The sequence below is a fragment of the Stenella coeruleoalba genome (genome assembly GCF_951394435.1).
Source record: "Stenella coeruleoalba genome assembly, chromosome: 18".
NCBI lineage: Eukaryota > Metazoa > Chordata > Mammalia > Artiodactyla > Delphinidae > Stenella > Stenella coeruleoalba.
Genome location: NC_137164.1, coordinates 16,634,037 through 16,648,191, shown reverse-complemented (window position 1 = coordinate 16,648,191; position 14,155 = coordinate 16,634,037). Strand labels below are relative to the sequence as shown.

The 14,155-nt window shown below is 36.2% G+C and overlaps 1 protein-coding gene across 9 annotated transcripts in view; it reads left to right on the top strand.

Moving 5' to 3' along the window:
• Nucleotides 1-14,155, top strand: part of RNASEH2B (ribonuclease H2 subunit B) — a 798,611-nt gene that overhangs the window by 685,907 nt on the left and 98,549 nt on the right. For all 9 annotated transcript variants that reach the window (XM_079902671.1, XM_079902668.1, XM_079902673.1 and 6 more), the window contains one exon: nucleotides 13,474-13,597. In XM_079902671.1, the coding sequence (XP_079758797.1) occupies nucleotides 13,567-13,597 (31 nt within the window). In that variant the 5' untranslated portion in view covers nucleotides 13,474-13,566. The remainder of the gene's footprint in view (nucleotides 1-13,473; nucleotides 13,598-14,155) is intronic.

Here is a 14,155-nt window from a genome sequence, read left to right as displayed (position 1 = left end):
GAACTGTGCAACGTGACCTGTATTGCTTTAGATACAATAATTCCACATTGAGGAATCTATTTTGAGAAAATAAATAGGGATGCCTGAAAAGATTAACATATAAGTATATTTATGGGGCATTATTTATAATAAAAATGGGAAATAATCCACATATCTAACCATAAGGAATTGGTTAAATAAATTATGGTGCTTCCATATAGTGGAACACTATGCTTCCATAAAAATCATGTTTTCAAACAATAGCTAAAGACGTTTGGAAGTGCTTATGATATAATACTCAATAAAAAAGCAGGAGGTAAAAATTATATACAGAATGAGCTCAGTTTTATGTGAATCTGTGCAGCCATGCTCCCAAGAATATACGCACATGATTCTAGTTTAAATTGAACCAAAATGTTAAGAAGGCTCTTTCTGAGTGATGAGATTATGGATAATTTGTAATTTTTCTTAAAGTTTTCTATACTTCCCCAATCTCTGTTATGAAGCTATACATTTAAATTTTATATTTTAATATTTATAGTAAATACATTTTATAGTACATTTTTTAAATCTGAAATTGTATAGAGTAAAAAGGTAAAGTTCCCAGTCTATTTCCCTGTACAAAGGTCCAAACTGTTTTCTGTGCACTCGCATAATGGTAAAGGTATATATGCACATTTTAAAATGACTTCATTGAAAATTGTTACTACATACAATAAGCTGCATCCATTTAACGTGTACAATTTAATGAATTTGACAGATGTACCTCCCTATTAAACTGGCACCATAATCAGAACATAGGACATTCCCATTACCACCCAAAGTTGTTTCATGTCACTTTGCAGTTCAACACTCCCTCCACTAATCAATTTTTTGTTACCTTATTCTAGAACTTACATAAATGGAATTATATAGTATATAGTCTTTTCTATTTAGCTTCTTTTTCTCATCATTGTGGTTTTGAGATTCATCCATGTGGTGTGTATATAAGGAGTTCCTTTTTTATTGCTGAGTAGTATTTAATTGTATAGATCTACTACATTCTGTTCATGTATTCACCTGCAAATATTTGGCTTATTTCTAGTTTTTTACTATTATAGATAAATATTTTTTAGCATCTTTATTGAAGTATAATTGCTTTACAATGTTGTGTTAGTTTCTGCTGTATAGCAAAGTGAATCAGCTATATGTACACATATATCCCCATATCCCCTCCCTCTTGCGTCTCCCTCCCACCCTATTATCATTTGTGTATAGTATTTGTGTAGACATAATGTTTTCATTTTTCTTGGGTAAACACCTGGGGGTGTGTGTTAGTCTGGGTTCTCCAGAGAAAAAGAACAAATAGGATTATATAATAAATATCTATATAGATACATTTGTAGATAGATAGATAGATGATAGATTGATTTATTGATAAAGAGAGAGAGAGAGAGAGACAGAAAGGATTTACTATAAGGAATTGTCTCACTTGATTGCGAAGTCCTAAAATCTGCCGTTGGCAAGCTGGCAACCCAAGAGAAATATTGGTACAGTTCCAGTGTGAGTCCAAAAGTCTGAGTACCTTGAGAGCCAATGGTGTTAAGTTCCAGTCTGAGTCCAAGTCCCAGGGCAGGAGAAGACTGATGTTCTAGCTCAAAGATGATCAGACAGAGAGAGTGAATTCATCCTTCTTCAGCCATTTTGTTCTACTCAGGCCTTCAACAGATTGGGTGAGGCCCACCCTCAGTGGGGAGGGCAATCTGCTTTACTCTAACTGACTCAAACATTCATCTCATCCAGAAACACCCTCACAGACACACACAGAATAATGGTTGACCAAATATCTGGGCACCCAGTGACCCAATTGAGTTGACACACAAAATTAACCATCGCAGAATGGAATGAATGAGTCATACAGTAAATGTATGTTTACCTTTTTAAGAAGCTGTCGAAAATTTTCCAACGTGATTGGACCATTTTACATTCCTACCGTAGTACATGAGCCGTTGCACTCACTCCACACCCTTCCCAGCACTGGTACAATCAGTCTTTTTAATTTTAGCCATTCTAATAGGTGTTATCTCATTGTGGTTTCGATTTACATTTCCAGATGATGTAAAGCATCATTTCATGTGCTTATTTGCCATATGTGTATGTTCCTTGATAAAGTGTTCAGATTTTTTGCCCAATTTTTAATTGGGTTGTTTCTTTCCTTATTACTGAGTTTTGAAAGTTCTTTATATATTCTGGATACAAGTCCTATATCAGATATATGCTTTAGAAATATTTTTTCCCAGTCTGTGGCTTCTTGTTTCATTCTCTTAACAGTGCCTTTCCAGGAGAATTCTTTTATTTTGATATAGTGCAATTTGTCATTTTTTTCTTTTGTGGATTATGCTTTTGGTGTTGCAGCTAAGATCTCTGTTAATGCAGGGTAACAAAGATTTTCTCCTATGTTTTTTCCAGAAGATTTATAATTTTACATGTATGTATATGATTCATTTTGAGTTGATTTTTGTATATGATGTGAGATGTGAATCAAAGTTCTTTTTTTAAAATATGGATGCCCAATTGTTCCAGCACCACTGTTACAAAGACTATCCTTCCTCCATTGAATTGCCTTTGTACCTCTGTTAAAAATCAGTTGTTCATCTGTATGAGAGTCTGTTACTGGACTGTCTAATCTGTGTCATTATCTCTTTGTCTATATTTATGCCGAAACTATATTGTCTTGATTAATGCAGCTTTATACTCAGCTTTGAAGTCAGGTAGTGTTAATCTTCCCACTTTGTTCTTGTTTTTCAAATTTAATTTGGCTATTTTAGATTCCTTGCATTCTCATACAAACTTTAAAATTAACGTTTCGTTTCCTACAAAAGACCCTTTTGAGATTTCAGCTGGGATTGTGATGAATCTATAGATCAATTTGGAGACAGCCAACATCTTAATATTGAATCTTTCACCTATGAACATGGTCTCAGTATCTATCTATCTGTCTATCTACCTATCTATCTATGTAACTCTCCATCTATCCTAAACATTGTTAAAACTATCAAACATTATTAATATGTGTATCAGCAGTGTGTATATATACACACACACACAATATTGTTAAAACTACTAAACACTGCTGAGATATATATCAAATTCTATGTTGAGTTTTTTCTTTTATTTCCTCACCATAAACTTGTTATATTTTCTTCTGGCTTCCATTTTTACTAAGGAAAAGCAGTCATCATTCTTGTTGATGTTCTGAAGGTAATGTGTTTTCTTGGGATGTTTTTAGGATTTTCTTTTTACCTTTGGTTTTCACCAGTTTGACTATAATGTGCCTCAATATGTTTTTGTTGTTGTTTGTTTTAAGCCTGCTTGGTATTCACTGAGCTTATTAAGTGTGTGACTTGGTGTTTTTCAACAATTTTGATAATTCTTGGCCTTTAGTTTTTCAAATATTTTTCTGCTCCATTTTCTCTCACCTTTCTTTCTGGGCCACTAATTACATGTATATTAGATGGTTTGGTATTGTCCCACAGGTGTTTCAGGAAAAAAATTTTTTTAAAGAACAGTATTAGATTACAAAACAGTTGCAAAGATAATATAGTTGCCATGTACCCCATAACTAGTTCCTCTGTTGTTAAAATTTGGGCCATTTGCGGATCTACTTCGAATGACATTTTCTCTTGACTGTGAGTCACACTGTCCTACTCTTCTTAGTATCTCAAATTTGGTTGTTGTATACTGGCCATGAAGTTTAAAAGAACAGTAGAGATAGAGGAAAATAATATTTACTCCTATCAAATAGCATGGCCCTTGCTCTGTTAGTCCTCTGCAGTTGGAGGCCTGGTCAATCTGATCTGTAGTTGGGCTGGTTCAGAGCTTTGTCGCAGGTATTTAGATTTAGTTCATGGCTGGTTTCATGAGTTTTAGGAGTGGAATCAGGACTTTTCTTTGTATATCTTGGAATCCTAGAGCTTGCAGGACCCTGGGAATTTCTCCCAGCTTTTCAGCCCAACCCCCAGCTTTCTAAACTGTGGGCCACCTCTTTGTGCTTTATAACCCAGCCAGGAACTTTTTGTGTTTCTGTGGCATTGTCTAGCTTTCAGTAGGCAGCTACAGTGTACTCAGTAAAGGCCTGGTGTGCCTTGGGGTAGGGGACTTTTCTCTCAGTTCTCCTTCTTTTCCCCCAGCTTCTGCACGCTGCTGCCTTGCACTAGGTGAAAGCCCATGCTCTTAGGAGAGGACTTCTGTCAGCTATGCTGCCCTGTACACAAACTTTACTGCGTCGCTGCCTTACAATCAATGAAATTCATATACCTTGGAGATTCTCTCTCATCACTCCTGCCTTGCTTCCACTTTAGCCGGCCACTTTCTTCTACTTGGGGAAGACTTGATGTACCTCTGGAGGAAATTTCTCAGCTTTCCTGCTCTGGCGCCAACTTTTAGTGTACTACTCCCACACACTCCAGTGCAGGCTGGGTGGGTACAGACTAGCTTTATTACTGGGCACCTTGTGATTCCAATCTACTTTGCCAGCCCAAATGCAATCATTGAAAATTTGTTTGAAGATAGACCTGTTTCTCCCTTCCTTTTGATGACCCTTCCAACATGCCCCTAGGTTGAAAGAAGCTGTAGGACCCCTCTACTAGGAAGGGCTTGATTCTTTCTAAACTGTAGTTAATGTAGGTGTTTTTGTTTTTTGTCTCATGGGTTCTCTGATGGGTATAAAGCAAATGAACAGAAACAACAACAAATCAAACTATGAATTTGTAGTGTTTCTGGCCTGTTCTCCTTGTGAGGGTAAGAGAGACAGACACTTGTAACTTTCCTCATCTCATTCGGAAAGTAAGTTTTTTCCCCTCATTAGGTGTTGTGCATTGTCCTCAGGGTATAGGTTGTTTATCTGTCAAAAAGTTACCTTAAATACACACACACACACACACACACACACATTCCTTTTAAATATAGCTAAACAATGCTGTAAAGCCTCAAAGTTCAACATTCATACTCAGTGTGAATGAGCTTAAACTCTCCTTGGTCTTCAAAAATGCCCTCTAGAACCTCCCATATTTGCAATGGAATTTTCATAATAAATTTATTCAACAAACATTTATTTTGTACCTACTATGTGCCAAGGACTATTTCTGGACCTGGAGATACAGGATAAAAGTCCCATGGCGTTTAGATTCTAGTGGACTTAGGAACAATAGAAGGATCATGATTTAGTTGTGAGCGCCCCCACGATATGCAAGTTCACATAGTCTAACATTTGAAACAGCTATTTCAGGAGCCAAAATATTAAGGATAATTTATTCCAGATCCCTGCTGGAATAAACAATGCTTCTGAGTTCTGTACAGATGTGTAGCCAGCAGCGAACTGCCTGACTACCTCAGTTTCTAGACGTCTTTCAGCAAAGTCAGAGCTCCGCAAAGAAAGCTGAGTATTCGGGGCCTCTGTGCATTTTCAGGCACACCCTAGGGCCTCAGTCTAATGAGGGGATTACACTCTTTTGTGTGTAATTTTTCACTGGTGGCAGATTTAATGTGGATAATAATGCTCACTTAATAAGCAATACAATATAATTTAACAGAGGTTAGTAATTCAAGTTAAAATGAATTTTCATCTACAATTTTAAGTGTCGTGTATGGTAGAGAAGAACAGTGGATGAAGAGTGAACCTAAAAATAGTAACATCTTGAATTATGTTAGTGCATTCATTTCTTTCACTTAAACAGCTGAGATTATGAAAAGTGGAAAATGCATTTCATGGTAGAGACAATTTGGGTATAATATTTAGAGCTTAAACCAAAAGATTGTACCATTCACCTAACGTATCGTAAGACATGAAATCATGTTTACTTATACAGTTTTAGCCTATCAACTAAAGCAGCATTGGCAAATGTTTTCTCTAAAGGTCCAGACTGTGAATGATTTAGACTAAGCAAACTATACAATTTCTGTTACAACTACCCAACAACCCTGCCTTTGTAGCATGAAAGCAGCCATAGACAATAGGTAAATAAATGAGCATGGCTGTGTTTTTATAAAACTTTATTTACAAAAACAGGTGGAAGGCTGAATTTGGCTTGTGTGCCAACTCCTGAACAAAAACTTGGGAGCAGTGGAGCTGAAATTAGACTCTCCACAAGAATTTACAGGTTATGCACAAAATGTGTTGATCTATGCCTGGCTGCAGACTGTGTGTTATGCATTAATTATGACTATTGTGCAAATATTTCTAGACCTACATGATGGGATTTCTGAGTGGGTATCATATATCCACCCATACATCATGACCCTCTTCTTCAGGGTGGTTAGGGAGATAGATCTTAATAGACTCTGATGTAGTAGCTTTCCACTGGGTGGGGAAGAATTAATTAGATTAAGAGCTTAAGTTATAGGTGCTTTCAACACCATTCATTCATTCAACCAGCACTTTGTTGTTCATATCATGTTGGATCTGGGAATACAAAGATAAATAGAAAATAATATCTGCTCCCAAGGGTTCACAGTCTAGTGACAGGAAGTGATGAAAAAAAATAATTAGAGAGATTTAATAAATCCCATAGTAAAAGCAAGAACAAAGGACTCTGATTTGGGAAAAGGGAAGCTCTCAACTTTTCCTGAAGATATTAAGGAAGACTTTGTGAAAAAGATGTCATTTATTTGGTCTTTAAAGACTAAGTGTTTGCCTGGCAGACAAATCAGAGAGGAAATTCTAGGCAGACAGGCAATTTCATTTTACTTTCTTCACTTTTTTCTTACCCCTTGTCACTGGCTTCTGTCTCCATGACTTAAACTATTCTCTCTTGAAGGACACCATCCCATCACCTCTTTCTCAGGCTGCATTTTCTCCTTGACTCTTCTGCCTCATTTCACATTGTTAATCACTGTCTTCTCCTTATCCATTATTTTTTCTTCTTCTTTTTTTTAAAACATATTCATGCTTTTGGAAGATCACTCAGCTTGAAGTATGGAAAATAGATGATATCAGAGAGACTGGTTACAATTTTATTGTGTTAATTAAAGTAAGAAATTATAGGGCCTAAGTCCTACAGAGAGGGGAAGAGATTCTAGAGTTGACTCCAGTGAGCAGGGACCAATTGGATATCGCATTGTGGGAGATGGATAAGGTATGACCCCACGAGACTGGGCTTGGTGTCTTAGAACCTTGACAGAGCAATTGACTTCTCTCTCAGAAATGCTTTCGCCCCTGGACACACTACAAAACAGAGCTAAAGATAATTTTACTCATTTCTTTAAATTATTTTTTAAATTGTCTTAAAATACACATAAAATTTACTCTCTTCACCATTTTAAGGTGTACATTTCAGTGGCATTAAGTATTGATACACTCACATTGTTGTGCAACCATCATTATCATCCATTTCCAGAACTATTTTCATCTTTTGTGAAACTGGAAGTCTGTATTTATTTTTTTAAAAAACCTCCCCATTCTCCTCCCCCTGCACTGCTGGCAACCACCGCTTACATACTGTCTCTATGGATTTGATTACTCTAGGCACCTCATACAAGTGGAATTACACAGTGTTTGTCTTTTGATGACTGGCTTATTTTACTTGGCATAGTGTCCTCGAAGTTTATCCACGTCGTAACATATGTCAGAATTTCCTTTTTAAAGCTGAATAATATTCTATTATGTGTATATTACCACATTTTGTTTATCCATTCATCCACTGATGGTTACTTGTGTTGCTCCCACCTTTTGGATATTTACTTTCTAAAGCTTAAAATAACTTTTGTGAGATGCTTATACTATTTCAAACTAAAAAATCTGCAAATTCTCAATATTTTAAAAAATGCATAAAGTTGTTATTTTTCACTAATTAGCTTAATGGAAAAAAAGAGAGAGAGAGAGAGAGAGAGAAAAGCACAAAATTGATCTCAACCAGCACAGATTTCTCAAAATCTTCCACCTTCTATTTACTCTTTTTGTGATTTTCTCTGCCTTTCCCTTTGTTACCTTTTACGATATAGTTAAGAAGAAATTGGCTGTTATATAACCCTTAGAATAGCCAACATGTATAATGATTACTGTGTGGTAGGCAGAACTTGTTTTGTTTTATTTGCATCTTTGCCAAATAAAGCAAAGATGCATTGCTTCTTACATCCCAATTCTCTCACCTGGTTTCAGCATTCTTCTTCCTGAAGAACGTTCCTTCAGCAGCTCTTTCAGCAAAGATCTAGTTAATTTCTCAGGCTTTGTTGCTCTGAAAGACTATTTTACCTCACTCTTGAATGAAAATAATAGGACTATAGTTAGACACATCACAGTGAAACTTCAGAACACCAAGGACAAAGAAGTCTACACACTTAAGAACGTAGACATAGACATTTGGCATATGACAGAAGCAGCATTACAATTAGTGGTCTTGAGGAAATTGGCTACTTAGGTAGATGAAAACCTAAATGTAAAATGCAATATTGTAAAAGTTCGGAAGAAAATAGAAAATAATATCTTTATGGTATTGCAATAGAGAAGTAGTTACTATTACTATATAAAATTCAAGAACATAAACCATAAAAAAGATAATAAGCTTAAATATCTTAAATTTTAAGAAAATCCACACAATACGATATACAAAGTAAAAAAGCAAGGCACACACTAGGATATTTGCATAGCACACAGCAGACAATTACTACTGTGTAAAGAATTCCAACAAATCAATGAGAAAAAGTGATAACCCAATAGAAAAAATGGGCAAAGAATGTGAATAGGCAATTTACAGAGGAATAAATTTGAATAACCAATAAACATGTGAAAACATGGTTAATCTCACCAGTACCCAGAGAAATTAAAAATAAAGAAACATTGAGATCGCCCTTTTTACTCATTGGTTTTGGCAAAGAATATATTTGACTATGACCACACAGAATGTTGTTAAGGACGTGAGAAAAAAAGAACTTTTAAAAAATCATTGGCTAGAGAGTAAATTGCTACAATCACTTTGAAAAATTTAATATTGCTTAATAAATTTGAAGGTCCACATAACCTACAGCAAGGCAGTTCCACATCTAGGTATAGATCCTAAAGAACCTCTCCAACATGTGCAAAACGGCCAAAGACACAGGCATTCATTGCAACACTTTGGTAACTGCATCTAAGGACTAGCTCAACTCAACGTGTAAACAGAGTGGTTTACATAGAATAGAAAACCATGTAGCAGTTAGGATGAAGGCACTGGACACAAATCAACCTACATAAATCTTTAGAATATGATGTATATCAAAGTAAGTTGTATTTCTTCTTTGATTTCTTAGGGATCTCTTGGTTATTTAGTAGTGCACTGCTTAGGCTCCATGTATTTGTGTTTTATACAGTTTTTTTCCTATAATTGATTTCCAATCTCATAACGTTGTGGTCAGAAAAGATGCTTGACCCAATTGCAATTTTCTTAAATTTTCTGAGGCTTGATATGTGACCCAAGATGTGATCTGTCCTGGAGGATGTTCCCTGTGCACTTGAGAAGAAAGTGTATTCTGCCACTTTAAATAAAAAAATACATAGAAACAAATGAAAACATGATGACCCAAAACCTATGGGATGAAGCAAAAGCAGTTCTAAGAAGGAAGTTTATAGCAATTCAATCTCACCTCAAGAAACAAGAAAAATCTCAAATAAACAATCTAAGCCTACACTTAAAACAACTAGAGAAAGAAGAACAAAGAAAACCCAAATTCAATAGAAGGAAAGAAATCATAAAGATCAGAGCAGAAATAAATGAAGTAGAAACAAAGAAAACAATAGCAAAGATCAATAAAACTAAAAGCTGGTTCTTTGAGAAGATAAACAAAATTGATAAAACCTTACCCAGACTCATCAAGAAAAAAAGGGAGAGAACACAAGTAAAATTAGAAATGAAAAAGGAGAAGTCACAACTGACACTGCAGAAATACAAAGGATTATAAGAGACTACTACAAACAACTCTATGCCAATAAAATGGACAACCATGAAGAAATGGACAAATTCTTGGAAAGGTACAATTTCCAAGACTGAACTAGGAAGAATTAGAAAATATAAACAGACCTATCACAAGTAATGAAATTGAAACCGCAATTTAAAATCTTCCAACAAACAAAAGTCCAGGACCAGAAGACTTCACAGGTGAATTCTATCAAACATTTAGAGAAGAGCTAACACTGATCCTTCTCAAACTCTTCCAAAAAAATCCAGAGTAAGGAACACTCCCAAATTCATTCAACGAGGCCACCATCACCCTGATACCAAAACCAGAAAAAGATATCACGGAAAAAGAAAATTATAGGCCAGTATCACTGATGAACATAGATGCAAAAATCCTGAACAAAATACTAGCAAACAGAATCCAACAACACATTAAAATGATCGTACACCATGATCAAGTGGGATTTATCCCAAGGATGCCAGGATTCTTCAATATATGCAAATCAATCAATGTGATACACCACATTAACAAATTAAGGAATAAAAACCATATGATCATCTCAACAGAGGCAGAAAAGCTTTTGACAAAATTCAACACCCATTTATGAAAAATACTCTCCAGAAAGTGGGCATAGAGGGAACCTACCTCAACATAATAAAGGCCATATATGACAAACCCACAGCAAACATCATTCTCAATGGTGAAAAACTGAAACCATTTCCTCTAAGATCAGGAACAAGACAAGGATGTCTACTCTCACCACTATTATTCAACATAGTTTTGGAAGTCCTAGCCACGGCAATCAGAGAAGAAAAATAAATAACACAAATTGGAAAAGAAGAAGTAAAACTGTCACTGTTTGCAGATGACATGATACTATACATAGAGAATCCTAAAGATGCCACCAGAAAACTACTAGAGCTAATCAATGACTTTGGTAAAGTAGAAAGATACAAAATTAATGCACAGAAATCTCTTGCATTCCTATACACTAACAATGAAAAATCTGAAAGAGAAATTAAGGAAACACTCCCATTTACCATTGCAACAAAAAGAATAAAATACCTAGGAATAAAACTACCTAATGAGACAAAAGACCTGTATGCAGAAAACTATGAGACACTGATGAAAGAAATTAAAGATGATACAAACAGATGGAGAGATATACCATGTTTTTGGATTGGAAAAATCAACATTGTGAAAATGACTATACTACCCAAAGCAATCTACAAATTCAATGCAATCCGTATCAAACTACCAATGGCATTTTTCACAGAATTAGAACAAAAAATTGCACAATTTGTATGGAAACACAAAAAACCCTGAATAACAAAAGCAATCTTGAGAAAGAAAAACGGAGCTGGAGGAATCAGGCTCCCAGACTTCAGACTATACTACAAAGGTACAGTTATCAAGACAGTATGGTACTGGCACAAAAACAGAAATATAGATCAATGGAACAGGATAGAAAGCCCAGAGATAAACCCACGCACATATGGTCACCTTATCTTTGATAAAAGAGGTAAGAATATACAATGGAGAAAAGACAGTCTCTTCAATAAGTGGTGCTGGGAAAACTGGACAGCAACATGTAAAAGAATGAAATTAGAACACTCCCTAACACCGTACACAAAAATAAACTCAAAATGGATTAAAGACCTAAATGTAAGGCCAGACACTATAAAACTCTTAGAGGAAAACATAGGCAGGACACTCTGTGACATAAATCACAGCAAGATCCTTTTTGACCCACCTCCTAGAGAAATGGAAATTAAGACAAAAATAAACAAATGGGACCTAATGAAACTTAAAAGCTTTTGCACAGCAAAGGTAAACATAAGGCGAAAAGACAACCCTCAGAATGGGAGAAGATATTTGCAAACGAAGCAACTGACAAAGGATTGGTCTCCAAAATATACAAGCAGCTCATGCAGCTCAATATCAAAAAAACAAACAACCCAATCCAAAAATAGGCAGAAGACCTAAATAGATATTTCTCCAAAGAAGACATACAGATTGCCAACAAACACATGGAAGGATACTCAACATCACTATTCATTAGAGAAATGCAAATCAAAACTACAATGAGGTATCACCCCACACTGGTCAGAATGGCCATCATCCAAAAATCTTCAAACAGTAAAAGCTGGAGAGGGTGTGGAGAAAAGGGAACCCTTTTGCACTGTTGGTGGGAATGTAAATTAATACAGCCACTATGGTGAAGAGTGTGGAGGTTCCTTAAAAAACTACAAATAGAACTACCATATGACCCAGCAATCCCACTACTGGGCATATACCCTGAGAAAACCATAATTGAAAAAGAGACATGTACCACAATGTTCACTGCAGCACTATTTACAATAGCCAGGACATGGGAGCAACCTAAGTGTCCATCAACAGATGAATAGTTAAAGAAGATGTGGCACATATATACAACGGAATATTACACAGCCATAAAAAGAGATGAAATTGAGTTATTTGTAGTGAGGTGGATGGACCTAGAGTCTGTCATACTGGGTGAAGTAAGTCAGAAGAGAAAAACAAATACCATATGCTAACACATATATATGGAATCTAAAAACATATATATGGTTCTGATGAACATAGGGGCAGGACAGGAATAAAGATGCAGATGTATGGAATGAACTTGAGGACACAGGGAGGGGGAAGGGTAAGTTGGGACAAAGTGAGAGAGTGGCATGGACGTATGTACACTACCAAATGTAAAACAGATAGCTAGTGGGAAGCAGCCGCATAGCACAGGGAGATCAGCTCCGTGCTCTGTGACCACCTAGAGGGGTGGGGTAGGGAGGGTGGGAGGGAGACACAAGGGGGAAGGGGATATGGGGATGTATGTATACATATAGCTGATTTACTTTGTTATAGAGCAGAAACTAATACAAAATTGTAAAGCAATTATACTCCAATAAGGATGTTAAAAAAAATAAAATTATGTAAGTAGTTATAGGGGGAATGTGACTGCATTTGTATTTGAGTGTCAGCATTCATGAGATTGAACATATTCTCAGCTTTACTATAAAAGACATTTCATTCTGAATGAAAAAGAAGTGAGAGTTGAAATAATCTCACAGATGGTGCAAATGACAGTGTAAGGAAGGAGACTCTGGTGAGCAGCCTGGGGCGATCAGGAAGAGAGTAGATGCAGCTGGGCTTGTGGGAGGGGTGGACGATCCACAACATTTTCTATTCGTTTTTTAAATCCCTTTTCTTAATGTCAATTACCCATTTAATAAAACACTATAAAGTAGAGATTCCTTTTCTAAAATAAGGAATGGGTTTAATCTAAATCTTATGTTCCACTTTATGAACAAATACACTTTAAAAAGTCATTTTAGGATAAGAGTACTGTATGGTGAACCTGCAGCCAAATGCCTATCAAGATCATGCTTTCCACGTAAGTGCTTAATTGTTAGAGCAGATACACCTGACTGATTATAATGTATAAACTGCAGTATCATAACCTATCATCACTAAGGTTAAATCAAGAATAAATACAGGTTAGCATTTGGGTACAACCCCTTCCCACTCAATGAGTGACCTGATTATTTTCAAAATGTTTGCCTGCAGCTTCAGCGTCTGTGCTGCCCTGTATAGCCCCGGTCCTCACCAACCGCTGGAGAAGCAAGGAGTGTTCCTGGGCAGTGGAATGTGGCGCTGGGGATGCGCTCCCTGTCTCCTGCTCTTCCTGATGGTGAGTGGATGCTCAGCTGCCATTCACAGGACACTTACCATCCCCTCAAAGCGTCTCTCATTCTATAAAAGGAAAAAGAGTAAAGGAGGGAAAAGAAAGTCAAGGAGATGGAAGAGGAAAGCAGGAACAGAAAGATGAGTTAGAAGGGCTGTGGTTTTGAAACACAAAGGCTGAGTAACAGAAAATGGAAACAGAATAAAGGCATAAAAAAATTAAAGCTATGAAACAAAGGAATATGAGCAATGAAATCTTAAATCTGAAAAAAAAAATGATGATAACAAGTAACAGGAGACAGCTCAAGAACATCCTGAAATTTCCTAGATTATACTAAAGGAAGAACTGGACCAAAGTGTTACTCATGGTCATTTTATGTCTGTAAGAATGTTAAGTGTAAAAATTTAATTGACGAAAAACAACCTCGTAGGGGAAATCAAAGTGCTAGTTTGGTTTAATATGGGCCTGAACAAGCTAAATACACCCACTTTCTTCAAGTGCTTTGCAATAGTCAGTGGACTTTGTGGGTTCTTTGAGACCATCTGGGATCCCAGCCATACTTGG